The sequence below is a fragment of the Oncorhynchus kisutch genome, linkage group LG15 (genome assembly GCF_002021735.2).
Source record: "Oncorhynchus kisutch isolate 150728-3 linkage group LG15, Okis_V2, whole genome shotgun sequence".
Taxonomy (NCBI): domain Eukaryota; kingdom Metazoa; phylum Chordata; class Actinopteri; order Salmoniformes; family Salmonidae; genus Oncorhynchus; species Oncorhynchus kisutch.
Genome location: NC_034188.2, coordinates 94,086,020 through 94,102,280, shown reverse-complemented (window position 1 = coordinate 94,102,280; position 16,261 = coordinate 94,086,020). Strand labels below are relative to the sequence as shown.

At 44.8% G+C, this 16,261-nt stretch overlaps 1 protein-coding gene across 1 annotated transcript in view; it reads left to right on the top strand.

Annotated features, from left to right (window-relative positions):
* The window catches only part of LOC109879957 (contactin-5), a 611,325-nt gene that overhangs the window by 340,605 nt on the left and 254,459 nt on the right, over positions 1–16,261 (top strand). The window contains exon 6 of the mRNA XM_031791310.1: positions 4,090–4,185. Coding sequence (XP_031647170.1) covers positions 4,090–4,185 — 96 coding nt within the window. The remainder of the gene's footprint in view (positions 1–4,089; positions 4,186–16,261) is intronic.

The following is a 16,261-nucleotide window of genomic DNA, read 5'->3' as shown; positions in this document are numbered from 1 at the left end:
AGAATAGCATTGTAAATACCTGTAACTGTGTAGCATTATAAATACCTGTAACTGTGTAGCATTGTAAATGCCTGTAACTGTGGAGAATAGCATTGTAAATACCTGTAACTGTGGAGAATAGCATTATAAATACCTGTAACTGTGTAGCATTATAAATACCTGTAACTGTGTAGCATTATAAATACCTGTAACTGTGTAGCATTATAAATACCTGTAACTGTGTAGCATTATAAATACCTGTAACTGTGGAGAATAGCATTATAAATACCTGTAACTGTGTAGCATTATAAATACATGTAACTGTGGAGATTAGCATTGTAAATACCTGTAACTGTGGAGAATAGCATTATAAATACCTGTAACTGTGTAGCATTATAAATACCTGTAACTGTGTAGCATTATAAATGCCTGTAACTGTGGAGAATAGCATTACAAATACCTGTAACTGTGGAGAATAGCATTATAAATACCTGTAATTGTGTAGCATTATAAATACCTGTAACTGTGTAGCATTATAAATACCTGTAACTGTGTAGCATTATAAATACCTGTAACTGTGGAGAATAGCATTACAAATACCTGTAACTATGGAGAATAGCATTATAAATACCTGTAATTGTGTAGCATTATAAATACCTGTAACTGTGTAGCATTATAAATACCTGTAACTGTGTAGCATTATAAATACCTGTAACTGTGGAGAATAGCATTACAAATACCTGTAACTATGGAGAATATCATTATAAATACCTGTAACTGTGGAGAATAGCATTGTAAATGCCTGTAACTGTGTAGCATTATAAATACCTATAACTGTGTAGCATTATAAATACCTGTAACTGTGGAGAATAGCATTATAAATACCTGTAACTGTGTAGCATTATAAATACATGTAACTGTGTAGCATTATAAATACCTGTAACTGTGTAGCATTATAAATACCTGTAACTGTGGAGAATAGCATTGTAAATACCTGTAACTGTGGAGAATAGCATTATAAATACCTGTAACTGTGTAGCATTATAAATACCTGTAACTGTGTAGCATTATAAATACCTGTAACTGTGGAGAATAGCATTGTAAATACCTGTAAATGTGGAGAATAGCATTGTAAAAACCTGTAACTGTGGAGAACAGTATTATAAATACCTGTAAGTGTGTAGCATTATAAATACCTGTAACTGCGTAGCATTGTAAATACCTGTAACTGTGTAGCATTATAAATACCTGTAACTGTGTAGCATTATAAATACCTGTAACTGTGGAGAATAGCATTATAAATACCTGTAACTGTGGAGAATAGCATTATAAATACCTGTAACTGTGGAGAATAGCATTATAAATACCTGTAACTGTGTAGCATTATAAATACCTGCAACTGTGTAGCATTATAAATACATGTAACTGTGTAGCATTATAAATACCTGTAACTGTGTGGCATTATAAATACCTGTAACTGTGGAGAATAGCATTATAAATACCTGTAACTCTGGAGAATCGCATTATAAATACCTGTAACTGTGTAGCATTGTAAATACCTGTAACTGTGGAGAATAACATTATAAATACCTGTAACTGTGTAGCATTATAAATACCTGTAACTGTGGAGAATAGCATTACAAATACCTGTACCTGTGGAGAATAGCATTGTAAATACCTGTAACTGTGGAGAATAGCATTGTAAATACCTGTAACTGTGGAGAATAGCATTGTAAATACCTGTAACTGTGTAGCATTATAAATACCTGTAACTGTGTAGCATTATAAATACCTGTAACTGTGTAGCATTATAAATACCTGTATAACTGTGTAGCATTATAAATACCTGTAACTGTGTAGCATTATAAATACCTGTAACTGTGGAGAATAGCATTATAAATACCTGTAACTGTGGAGAATAGCATTATAAATACCTGTAACTGTGGAGAATAGCATTATAAATACCTGTAACTGTGTAGCATTATAAATACCTGTAACTGTGTAGCATTATAAATACCTGTAACTGTGGAGAATAGCATTATAAATACCTGTAACTCTGGAGAATCGCATTATAAATACCTGTAACTGTGTAGCATTGTAAATACCTGTAACTGTGGAGAATAACATTATAAATACCTGTAACTGTGTAGCATTATAAATACCTGTAACTGTGGAGAATAGCATTACAAATACCTGTACCTGTGGAGAATAGCATTGTAAATACCTGTAACTGTGGAGAATAGCATTGTAAATACCTGTAACTGTGGAGAATAGCATTGTAAATACCTGTAACTGTGTAGCATTCTAAATACCTGTAACTGTGTAGCATTATAAATACCTGTAACTGTGTAGCATTATAAATACCTGTAACTGTGGAGATTAGCATTGTAAATACCTGTAACTGTGGAGAATAGCATTGTAAATACCTGTAACTGTGGAGAATAGCATTATAAATACCTGTAACTGTGTAGCATTATAAATACCTGTAACTGTGTAGCATTATAAATACCTGTAACTGTGGAGAATAGCATTACAAATACCTGTAACTGTGGAGAATAGCATTATAAATATCTGTAATTGTGTAGCATTATAAATACCTGTAACTGTGTAGCATTATAAATACCTGTAACTGTGTAGCATTATAAATACCTGTAACTGTGTAGCATTATAAATACCTGTAACTGTGGAGAATAGCATTACAAATACCTGTAACTGTGGAGAATAGCATTGTAAATACCTGTAACTGTGGAGAATATCATTATAAATACCTGTAACTGTGTAGAATAGCATTGTAAATACCTGTAACTGTGTAGCATTATAAATACCTGTAACTGTGGAGAATAGCATTGTAAATACCTGTAACTGTGGAGAATAGCATTATAAATACCTGTAACTGTGTAGAATAGCATTGTAAATACCTGTAACTGTGTAGCATTATAAATACCTTTAACTGTGTAGCATTATAAATACCTGTAACTGTGGAGAATAGCATTATAAATACCTGTAACTGTGTAGCATTATAAATACCTGTAACTGTGTAGCATTATAAATACCTGTAACTGTGGAGAATACCATTATAAATACCTGTAACTGTGTAGCATTATAAATACCTGTAACTGTGTAGCATTATAAATACCTGTAACTGTGGAGAATAGCATTATAAATACCTGTAACTGTGTAGCATTATAAATACCTGTAACTGTGTAGCATTATAAATACCTGTAACTGTGTAGCATTATAAATACCGGTAACTGTGTAGCATTATAAATACCTGTAACTGTGGAGAATTGCATTATAAATACCTGTAACTGTTTAGAATAGCATTGCAAATACCTGTAACTGTGTAGCATTATAAATACCTGTAACTGTGTAGCATTATAAATACCTGTAACTGTGGAGAATAACATTATAAATACCTGTAACTGTGTAGCATTATAAATACCTGTAACTGTGGAGAATAGCATTACAAATACCTGTAACTGTGGAGAATAGCATTATAAATACCTGTAACTGTGTAGCATTATAAATACCTGTAACTGTGGAGAATAGCATTATAAATACCTGTAACTGTGGAGAATAGCATTATAAATACCTGTAACTCTGGAGAATCGCATTATAAATACCTGTAACTGTGTAGCATTATAAATACCTGTAACTGTGTAGCATTACAAATACCTGTAACTGTGTAGCATTATAAATACCTGTAACTGTGGAGAATAGCATTGTAAATACCTGTAACTGTGGAGAATAGCATTGTAAATACCTGTAACTGTGGAGAATAGCATTGTAAATACCTGTAACTGTGGAGAATAGCATTATAAATACCTGTAACTCTGGAGAATCGCATTATAAATACCTGTAACTGTGTAGCATTATAAATACCTGTAACTGTGTAGCATTACAAATACCTGTAACTGTGTAGCATTATAAATACCTGTAACTGTGGAGAATAGCATTGTAAATACCTGTAACTGTGGAGAATAGCATTGTAAATACCTGTAACTGTGGAGAATAGCATTGTAAATACCTGTAACTGTGTAGAATAACATTGTAAGTAACTGTGTACAAAGCAAATATTAATGCTGTTCATTTTGTTGTTTCCTGGTACAGATCTGGGATCCTTCAGTGGGAGGATGAGAGGAGGTGTGTCTGTAAGGGAAGGACAAGGAGTGGTGCTCATGTGTACCCCACCCCCTCATTCTCCAGGTAAGACACTTAACCCCTAACCCTCCTCATGTGTACCCCACCCCCTCATTCTCGAGGTAAGACCCTCAAACCCTAACCCTCCTCATGTGTACCTCTCCACCTCATTCTCCAGGTAACCCATCCCTGGGCCCAATACTTATTTTCCACCATAATTTGCAAATAAATAAATTAAAAATCCTACAATGTGATTTTGTGGATTTGTTTTCTCATTTTGTCTGTCATAGTTGAAGTGTACCTATGATGAAAATTACAGGCCTCTCTCATTTTTTAAGTGGGAGAACTTGCACAATTGGTCGCTGACTAAATACTTTTTTGCCCCTCTGTATATATACACTGCTCAAAAAAATAAAGGGAACACTAAAATAACACATCCTAGATCTGAATTAATTAAATATTCTTATTAAATACTTTTTTCGGGTTTGGAGTCACACTCAAAATTAAAGTGGAAAACCACACTACAGGCTGATCCAACTTTGATGTAATGTCCTTAAAACAAGTCAAAATGAGGCTCAGTAGTGTGTGTAGCCTCCACGTGCCTGTATGACCTCCCTACAATGCCTGGGCATGCTCCTGATGAGGTGGCGTATGGTCTCCTGAGGGATCTCCTCCCAGACCTGGACTAAAGCATCTGCCAACTCCTGGACAGTCTGTGGTGCAACGTGGCGTTGGTGGATGGAGCGATACATGATGTCCCAGATGTGCTCAATTGGATTCAGGTCTGGGGAACGGGCGGGCCAGTCCATAGCATCAATGCCTTCCCCTTGCAGGAACTGCTGACACACTCCAGCCACATGAGGTCTAGCATTGTCTTGCATTAGGAGGAACCCAGGGCGAACCGCATCAGCATATGATCTCACAAGGGGTCTGAGGATCTCATCTCAGTACCTAATGGCAGTCAGGCTACCTCTGGTGAGCACATGGAGGGCTGTGCGGCCCCCCAAAGAAATGCCACCCCACACCATGACTGACCCACCACCAAATCGGTCATGCTGGAGGATTGCAGGCAGCAGAACGTTCTCCACGGTGTCTCCAGACTGTCACGTCTGTCACATGTGCTCAGTGTGAACCTGCTTTCATCTGTGAAGAGCACAGGGCGCCAGTGGCGAATTTGCCAATCTTGGTGTTTTCTGGCAAATGCCAAACGTCCTGCACGGTGTTGGGCATACCACCCTCATGGAGTCTGTTTCTGACCATTTGAGCAGACACATGCACATTTGTGGCCTGCTGGAGTACATTTTGCAGGGCTCTGGCAGTGCTCCCCCTGCTCCTCCTTGCACAAAGGCGGAGGTAGTGGTCCTGCTGCTGGGTTGTTGCCCTCCTACGGCCTCCTCCACGTCTCCTGATGTACTGGCCTGTCTCCTGGTAACGCCTCCATGCTCTGGACACTACGCTGACAGACACAGCAAACCTTCTTGACACAGCTCGCATTGATGTACCATCCTGGATGAGCTGCATTACCTGAGCCACTTGTGTGGGTTGTAGACTCCGTCTCATGCTACCACTAGAGTGAAAGCACCGCCAGCATTCAAAAGTGACCAAAACATCAGCCAGGAAGCATAGGAACTGAGAAGTGGTCTGTGGTTATCACCTGCAGAACCCCTCCTTTATTGGGCATGTCTTGCTAATTGCCTATAATTTCCACCTGTTGTCTTCCATTTGCACAACAGCATGTGAAATTTATTGTCAATCAGTGTTGCTTCCTAAGTGGACAGTTTGATTTCACAGAAGTGTGATTGACTTGGAGTTACATTGTGTTGTTTAAGTGTTCCCTTAATGTTTTTGAGCAGTGTATATAGTGTAGCGACCCTGGGTTTATAAGGGTGGATATCGACCCTGGGTTTATAATCGTGGAAATCAACCCTGGGTTTATAAGGGTGGAAATCGACCCTGGGTTTATAAGGGTGGAAATTGACCTTGGGTTTATAAGGGTGGAAATCGACCCTGGGTTTATAAGGGTGGAAATCGACCCTGGGTTTATAAGGGTGGAAATCGACATTGGGTTTATAAGGGTGGAAATCGACCCTGGGTTGATAAGGGTGGAAATCGACCCTGGGATTATAAGGGTGGAAATCGACCCCGGGTTTACAAGGGTGGAAATCGACCCGGGTTTACAAGGGTGGAAATCGACTCCAGGTTTACAGGGTGAAAATCGACCCCGGGTTTACAAGGGTGGAAATCGACCCTGGGTTTATAAGGGTGGAAATCGACCCTGGGATTATAAGGGTGGAAATCGACCCCGGGTTTACAAGGGTGGAAATCGACCCGGGTTTACAAGGGTGAAAATCGACTCCAGGTTTACAAGGGTGGATATCGACTCCAGGTTTACAAGGGTGGAAATCGGCCCCGGGTTTACAAGGGTGGAAATCGACCCCGGGTTTACAAGGGTGGAAATCAACTCCAGGTTTACAAGGGTGGAAATCGACCCGGGTTTACAAGGGTGGAAATCGGCCCCGGTTTTACAAGGGTGGAAATCGACCCTGGGTTTACAAGGGTGGAAACTGACCCCGGGTTTACAAGCGTGGAAATCGACCCCGGGTTTATAAGCATGGAAATCGACCCCGGGTTTATAAGGGTGGAAATCGACCCTGGGATTATAAGGGTGGAAATCGACCCCGGGTTTACAAGGGTGGAAATCGACCCGGGTTTACAAGGGTGGAAATCGACTCCAGGTTTACAAGGGTGGATATCGACTCCAGGTTTACAAGGGTGGAAATCGACCCCGGGTTTACAAGGGTGGAAATCAACTCCAGGTTTACAAGGGTGGAAATCGACCCGGGTTTACAAGGGTGGAAATCGACTCCAGGTTTACAAGGGTGGAAATCGACTCCAGGTTTACAAGGGTGGAAATCGGCCCCGGGTTTACAAGGGTGGAAATCGACCCTGGGTTTACAAGGGTGGAAACTGACCCCGGGTTTACAAGCGTGGAAATCGACCCCGGGTTTATAAGCATGGAAATCGACCCCGGGTTTATAAGCACGCCGGACCTCGGGTCGAAGGTTGAGGGTTCGAGACCTTCTCCCTGCTGTTTCATTACAGTATATACAGTAACTAGGTAGCCACAGCAGTCAATTACAGTATATACAGTAACTAGGTAGTGCTCCCTGCTGTGTGTGTGTGTGTGTGTGTGTGTGTGTGTGTGTGTGTGTGTGTGTGTGTGTGTGTGTGTGTGTGTATATATATATATATATATATATATATATATATGCGTTTATATACATACTGAAATGAAGATGAAACATTGCATTTGGCCATACTGCTTTTAGCCCATAGAAACACATTGAATAATAGATAGTCCTTACTGCTATTAGCCCATAGAAACACATTGAATAACAGATAGTCCTTACTGCTATTAGCCCATAGAAACACATTGAATAACAGACAGTCCTTACTGCTATTAGCCCATAGAAACACATTGAATAACAGATAGTCCTTACTGATATTAGCCAATAGAAACACGTAGAATAACAGATAGTCCTTACTGATATTAGCCAATAGAAACACGTAGAATAACAGATAGTCCTTACTGCTATTAGCCCATAGAAACACATTGAATAACAGACAGTCCTTACTGCTATTAGCTCATAGAAACACATTGAATAACAGATAGTCCTTACTGCTATTAGCCCATAGAAACACATTGAATAACAGATAGTCCTTACTGATATTAGCCCATAGAAACACATTGAATAACAGATAGTCCTTACTGATATTAGCCCATAGAAACACATTGAATAACAGATAGTCCTTACTGCTATTAGCCCATAGAAACACATTGAATAACAGATAGTCCTTACTGCTATTAGCCCATAGAAACACATTGAATAACAGATAGTCCTTACTGATATTAGCCAATAGTTTGTGTCAAGAACTGCAACGCTGCTGGGTTTTTCACACTCAACAGTTTCCCATGTGTATCAAGAATGGTCCACCACCCAAAGGACATCCAGCTAACTTGACCCAACTGTTGGAAGCTTTGGAGTCAACATGGGCCAACGTCCCTGTGGAACACTTTCGACACCTTGTAGAGTCCATCCCCCGATGAATTGAGGATGTTCTGAAGGCGAAATGGGTGTGAGGGGGGTTGAAATTCAAAATTAGTAAGATGTTCTTAATGTTTTGTAAACTCAGTGGATACTTCCATTCATTTTTTTTATCTGCTACCGGGTTACCGTCAGAGTCTTCTGCGGTTTGTGGGAGTCGCAAACGTCCACACGCCTTTGGGACACTACAGACAGAAGTTGACACATCAGTAATACAGACTTTATCTCTAGCTTAAACATTTTAAATTCAGTTTAAACTTTAAATAGCTTAAATCTGAAATATCTAGCTTAAACAGATGGATTTTGTTGGGGATTGTTTTGTTATGCTAAAATGCTACACCCATTTTGTTACATTTTAATTAATGAACCCATTGATTTATGTATAATGTAACAGCGACAGTAGTTCAACCTTTTTTCCCCATATGAACTCAAAATATCCGCTTTTTTTACTACAATGTTTGTAAAACATGTAATTGTAAACAAACACAATATAGCATGGTTAAAACTATAATGTTGATATCATGGATGGTCAGTCTTTGCATCCATACCTCTGTCTATTAATTTAAGAGTCGTTACATTTCTCCAGGCCCTCAGCTGTTTACTGTTTCTCCAGGCCCTCAGCTGTTTACTGTTTCTCCATGCCCTCAGCTGTTTACTGTTTCTCCAGGCCCTCAGCTGTTTACTGTTTCTCCAGGCCCTCAGCTGTTTACTGTTTCTCCAGGCTGTTTACTGTTTCTCCAGGCCCTCAGCTGTTTACTGTTTCTCCAGGCTGTTTACTGTTTCTCCAGGCCCTCAGCTGTTTACTGTTTCTCCAGGCTGTTTACTGTTTCTCCAGGCCCTCAGCTGTTTACTGTTTCTCCAGGCTGTCAAATGTTTCTCCAGGCCCTCAGCTGTTTACTGTTTCTCCAGGCCCTCAGCTGTTTACTGTTTCTCCAGGCCCTCAACTGTTTACTGTTTCTCCAGGCCCTCAGCTGTTTACTGTTTCTCCAGGCCCTCAGCTGTTTACTGTTTCTCCAGGCTGTTTACTGTTTCTCCAGGCCCTCAGCTGTTTACTGTTTCTCCAGGCCCTCAACTGTTTACTGTTTCTCCAGGCCCTCAGCTGTTTACTGTTTCTCCAGGCCCTCAAATGTTTACTGTTTCTCCAGGCTGTTTACTGTTTCTCCAGGCCCTCAGCTGTTTACTGTTTCTCCAGGCTGTTTACTGTTTCTCCAGGCCCTCAGCTGTTTACTGTTTCTCCAGGCTGTTTACTGTTTCTCCAGGCCCTCAGCTGTTTACTGTTTCTCCAGGCCCATCGCTCAGCTGTTTACCATAACAGTTTTTTTTTTACTACAGATTGCTACTTTAAAAACCATGGCTCTATTGTTCTTCAATTTGATAAAATCAAGGTTTACATGAATTGGATTTAGTTTCAGGGGCCTAAAATGCTCATACATCCCAGGTCAAAAGTTGTGCACTATATAGGGAATAGCGTGCTATTTGGGACCAAGCTAGTGTTTAGTTCACTTTCTATATGCTTGGCAAGATGAGGATAAACAACAGGAGGATGATTTCTTCTGAGCTCAGCCCTCTGCAGCACGGACCAAACAACAGGCGGATGATTTATGCTGTGCTCAGCCCTCTGCAGTGAAGACCAAACAACAGGAGGATGATTTCTGCTGAGCTCAGCCCTCTGCAGCACGGACCAAACAACAGGCGGATGATTTATGCTGTGCTCAGCCCTCTGCAGTGAAGACCAAACAACAGGAGGATGATTTCTGCTGAGCTCAGCCCTCTGCAGCACGGACCAAACAACAGGCGGATGATTTATGCTGTGCTCAGCCCTCTGCAGTGAAGACCAAACAACACGAGGATGATTTCTGCTGAGCTCAGCCCTCTGCAGCACGGACCAAACAACAGGCGGATGATTTATGCTGTGCTCAGCCCTCTGCAGTGAAGACCAAACAACAGGAGGGTGATTTCTGCTGAGCTCAGCCCTCTGCAGCACGGACCAAACGACAGGCGGATGATTTATGCTGTGCTCAGCCCTCTGCAGTGAAGACCAAACAACAGGAGGATGATTTCTGCTGAGCTCAGCCCTCTGCAGCACGGACCAAACAACAGGCGGATGATTTCTGCTGAGCTCAGCCCTCTGCAGTGAAGACCAAACAACAGGAGGATGATTTCTGCTGACCTCAGCCCTCTGCAGCACGGACCAAACAACAGGCGGATGATTTATGCTGTGCTCAGCCCTCTGCAGTGAAGACCAAACAACAGGAGGATGATTTCTGCTGAGCTCAGTCCTCTGCAGCACGGACCAAACAACAGGCGGATGATTTATGCTGTGCTCAGCCCTCTGCAGTGAAGACCAAACAACACGAGGATGATTTCTGCTGAGCTCAGCCCTCTGCAGCACGGACCAAACAACAGGCGGATGATTTATGCTGTGCTCAGCCCTCTGCAGTGAAGACCAAACAACAGGAGGGTGATTTCTGCTGAGCTCAGCCCTCTGCAGCACGGACCAAACGACAGGCGGATGATTTATGCTGTGCTCAGCCCTCTGCAGTGAAGACCAAACAACAGGAGGATGATTTCTGCTGAGCTCAGCCCTCTGCAGCACGGACCAAACAACAGGCGGATGATTTCTGCTGAGCTCAGCCCTCTGCAGTGAAGACCAAACAACAGGAGGATGATTTCTGCTGACCTCAGCCCTCTGCAGCACGGACCAAACAACAGGAGGATGATTTCTGCTGACCTCAGCCCTCTGCAGCACGGACCAAACAACAGGAGGATGATTTCTGCTGAGCTCAGCCCTCTGCAGCACGGACCAAACAACAGGAGGATGATTTCTGCTGAGCGCAGCCCTCTGCAGCACGGACCAAACAACAGGAGGATGATTTCTGCTGAGCTCCGCCCTCTGCAGCACGGACCAAACAACAGGAGGATGATTTCTGCTGAGCTCAGCCCTCTGCAGCACGGACCAAACAACAGGAGGATGATTTCTGCTGAGCTCAGCCCTCTGCAGTGAAGAACAAACAACAGGAGGATGATTTCTGCTGACCTCAGCCCTCTGCAGCACGGACCAAACAACAGGAGGATGATTTCTGCTGAGCTCAGCCCTCTGCAGTGAAGAACAAACAACAGGAGGATGATTTCTGCTGAGCTCAGCCCTCTGCAGCACGGACCAAACAACAGGAGGATGATTTCTGCTGAGCTCAGCCCTCTGCAGCACGGACCAAACAACAGGAGGATGATTTCTGCTGAGCTCAGCCCTCTGCAGCACGGACCAAACAACAGGAGGATGATTTCTGCTGAGCTCAGCCCTCTGCAGCACGGACCAAACAACAGGAGGATGATTTCTGCTGAGCTCAGCCCTCTGCAGCACGGACCAAACAACAGGCGGATGATTTCTGCTGAGCTCAGCCCTCTGCAGCACGGACCAAACAACAGGAGGATGATTTCTGCTGAGCTCAGCCCTCTGCAGTGAAGACCAGAGCTGGGCCTGCACTCTATATGTTTTATTTATTTAACCGTTATTCTTATTTACAATGACGGCCTACCGGGGAACAGTGGGTTAACTGCCTTGTTCAGGGGAACAGTGGGTTAACTGCCTTGTTCAGGGGAACAGTGGGTTAACTGCCTTATTCAGGGGAACAGTGGGTTAACTGCCTTGTTCAGGGGAACAGTGGGTTAACTGCCTTATTCAGGGGAACAGTGGGTTAACTGCCTTGTTCAGGGGAACAGTGGGTTAACTGCCTTGTTCAGGGGAACAGTGGGTTAACTGCCTTGTTCAGGGGAACAGTGGGTTAACTGCCTTGTTCAGGGGAACAGTGGGTTAACTGCCTTGTTCAGGGGAACAGTGGGTTAACTGCCTTGTTCAGGGGAACAGTGGGTTAACTGCCTTGCTCAGGGGAACAGTGGGTTAACTGCCTTGTTCAGGGGAACAGTGGGTTAACTGCCTTGTTCAGGGGAACAGTGGGTTAACTGCCTTGTTCAGGGGAACAGTGGGTTAACTGCCTTGTTCAGGGGAACAGTGGGTTAACTGCCTTGCTCAGGGGAACAGTGGGTTAACTGCCTTGCTCAGGGGAACAGTGGGTTAACTGCCTTGCTCAGGGGAACAGTGGGTTAACTGCCTTGCTCAGGGGAACAGTGGGTTAACTGCCTTGTTCAGGGGAACAGTGGGTTAACTGCCTTGTTCAGGGGAACAGTGGGTTAACTGCCTTATTCAGGGGAACAGTGGGGGAACTGCCTTGTTCAGGGGAACAGTGGGTTAACTGCCTTGTTCAGGGGAACAGTGGGTTAACTGCCTTGCTCAGGGGAACAGTGGGTTAACTGCCTTGCTCAGGGGAACAGTGGGTTAACTGCCTTGCTCAGGGGAACAGTGGGTTAACTGCCTTGTTCAGGGGAACAGTGGATTAACTGCCTTGTTCAGGGGAACAGTGGGTTAACTGCCTTGTTCAGGGGAACAGTGGGTTAACTGCCTTGCTCAGGGGAACAGTGGGTTAACTGCCTTGCTCAGGGGAACAGTGGGTTAACTGCCTTGTTCAGGGGAACAGTGGGTTAACTGCCTTGTTCAGGGGAACAGTGGGTTAACTGCCTTGTTCAGGGGAACAGTGGGTGAACTGCCTTGTTCAGGGGAACAGTGGGTTAACTGCCTTGCTCAGGGGGACAGTGGGTTAACTGCCTTGTTCAGGGGAACAGTGGGTTAACTGCCTTGTTCAGGGGAACAGTGGGTTAACTGCCTTGTTCAGGGGAACAGTGGGTTAACTGCCTTGTTCAGGGGAACAGTGGGTTAACTGCCTTGCTCAGGGGAACAGTGGGTTAACTGCCTTGTTCAGGGGAACAGTGGGTTAACTGCCTTGTTCAGGGGAACAGTGGGTTAACTGCCTTGCTCAGGGGAACAGTGGGTTAACTGCCTTGTTCAGGGGAACAGTGGGTTAACTGCCTTGTTCAGGGGAACAGTGGGTTAACTGCCTTGTTCAGCGGAACAGTGGGTTAACTGCCTTGTTCAGGGAACAGTGGGTTAACTGCCTTGCTCAGGGGAACAGTGGGTTAACTGCCTTGCTCAGGGGAACAGTGGGTTAACTGCCTTGCTCAGGGGAACAGTGGGTTAACTGCCTTGCTCAGGGGAACAGTGGGTTAACTGCCTTGCTCAGGGGAACAGTGGGTTAACTGCCTTGCTCAGGGGAACAGTGGGTTAACTGCCTTGTTCAGGGGAACAGTGGGTTAACTGCCTTGTTCAGGGGAACAGTGGGTTAACTGCCTTGTTCAGGGGAACAGTGGGTTAACTGCCTTGTTCAGGGGAACAGTGGGTTAACTGCCTTGTTCAGGGGAACAGTGGGTTAACTGCCTTGCTCAGGGGAACAGTGGGTTAACTGCCTTGCTCAGGGGAACAGTGGGTTAACTGCCTTGCTCAGGGGAACAGTGGGTTAACTGCCTGCTCAGGGGAACAGTGGATTAACTGCCTTGTTCAGGGGAACAGTGGGTTAACTGCCTTGTTCAGGGGAACAGTGGGTTAACTGCCTTGCTCAGGGAACAGTGGGTTAACTGCCTTGCTCAGGGGAACAGTGGGTTAACTGCCTTGTTCAGGGGAACAGTGGGTTAACTGCCTTGTTCAGGGGAACAGTGGGTTAACTGCCTTGTTCAGGGGAACAGTGGGTTACTGCCTTGTTCAGGGGAACAGTGGGTTAACTGCCTTGTTCAGGGGAACAGTGGGTTAACTGCCTTGCTCAGGGGAACAGTGGGTTAACTGCCTTGCTCAGGGGAACAGTGGGTTAACTGCCTTGCTCAGGGGAACAGTGGGTTAACTGCCTTGTTCAGGGGAACAGTGGATTAACTGCCTTGTTCAGGGGAACAGTGGGTTAACTGCCTTGTTCAGGGGAACAGTGGGTTAACTGCCTTGCTCAGGGGAACAGTGGGTTAACTGCCTTGTTCAGGGGAACAGTGGGTTAACTGCCTTGCTCAGGGGAACAGTGGGTTAACTGCCTTGTTCAGGGGAACAGTGGATTAACTGCCTTGTTCAGGGGAACAGTGGGTTAACTGCCTTGTTCAGGGGAACAGTGGGTTAACTGCCTCGTTCAGGGGAACAGTGGGTTAACTGCCTTGTTCAGGGGAACAGTGGGTTAACTGCCTTGTTCAGGGGAACAGTGGGTTAACTGCCTTGCTCAGGGGGACAGTGGGTTAACTGCCTTGTTCAGGGGAACAGTGGGTTAACTGCCTTGCTCAGGTGGACAGTGGGTTAACTGCCTTGTTCAGTGGCAGAACAATGACGGCCTACCGGGGAACAGTGGGTTAACTGCCTTGCTCAGGGGAACAGTGGGTTAACTGCCTTGTTCAGGGGAACAGTGGGTTAACTGCCTTGTTCAGGGGAACAGTGGGTTAACTGCCTTGTTCAGGGGAACAGTGGGTTAACTGCCTTGTTCAGGGGAACAGTGGGTTTACTGCCTTGTTCAGGGGAACAGTGGGTTAACTGCCTTGCTCAGGGGGACAGTGGGTTAACTGCCTTGTTCAGGGGAACAGTGGGTTAACTGCCTTGCTCAGGTGGACAGTGGGTTAACTGCCTTGCTCAGGTGGACAGTGGGTTAACTGCCTTGTTCAGTGGCAGAACAATGACGGCCTACCGGGGAACAGTGGGTTAACTGCCTTGCTCAGGGGAACAGTGGGTTAACTGCCTTGTTCAGGGGAACAGTGGGTTAACTGCCTTGCTCAGGGGGACAGTGGGTTAACTGCCTTGTTCAGTGGCAGAACAATGACGGCCTACCGGGGAACAGTGGGTTAACTGCCTTGCTCAGGGGAACAGTGGGTTAACTGCCTTGTTCAGGGGAACAGTGGGTTAACTGCCTTGTTCAGGGGAACAGTGGGTTAACTGCCTTGTTCAGGGGAACAGTGGGTTAACTGCCTTGTTCAGGGGAACAGTGGGTTAACTGCCTTGTTCAGGGGAACAGTGGGTTAACTGCCTTGTTCAGGGGAACAGTGGGTTAACTGCATTGTTCAGGGGAACAGTGGGTTAACTGCCTTGCTCAGGGGAACAGTGGGTTAACTGCCTTGTTCAGGGGAACAGTGGGTTAACTGCCTTGTTCAGGGGAACAGTGGGTTAACTGCCTTGTTCAGGGGAACAGTGGGTTAACTGCCTTGTTCAGGGGAACAGTGGGTTAACTGCATTGTTCATGGGAACAGTGGGTTAACTGCCTTGCTCAGGGGAACAGTGGGTTAACTGCATTGTTCAGTGGCAGAATGACAGATTTGTACCTTGTCAGCTCAGGGATTCAGTCCTGCAACCTTTCAGTTACTGGGCCAACGCTCTAACCACTAGGCTACCTGCCTCCTCTAACCACTAGGCTACCTGCCTCCTCTAACCACTAGGCTACCTGCCTCCTCTAACCACTAGACTACCTGGCTCCTCTAACCACTAGGCTACCTGCCTCCTCTAACCACTAGGCTACCTGCCTCCTCTAACCACTAGGCTACCTGTCTCCTCTAACCACTAGGCTACCTGCCTCCTCTAACCACTAGACTACCTGGCTCCTCTAACCACTAGGCTACCTGCCTCCTCTAACCACTAGGCTACCTGCCTCCTCTAACCACTAGGCTACCTGCCTCCTCTAACCACGAGGCTACCTGCCTCCTCTAACCACGAGGCTACCTGTCTCCTCTAACCACTAAGGCTACCTGCCTCCTCTTACCACTAGGCTACCTGCCGCCTCTATAAAGGGAATTGAGTGACATTTAGGACACAGGACATGTCACCTTGTACCTATCATTTATCATGTTAGCCTAGCTATCATTTGTCATGTTACCCTACCTATCATTTATCATGTTAGCCTAGCTCTCATTTATCATGTTAGCCTAGCTATCATTTGTCATGTTAGCCTAGCTCTCATTTGTCATGTTAGTCTAGCTATCATTCTACAACTGTGATTTTTTTCACAGCGGACGCTCAATTTGACCCAAGAGCTCAAATTGACCGGGTAATTTACCGGGTCATTAGACATTTAAATCCATTATTTTTTCACGCAGACACAGCGGTAGTGTGTGTGGGAGGTGACAACCTTTAATGACAT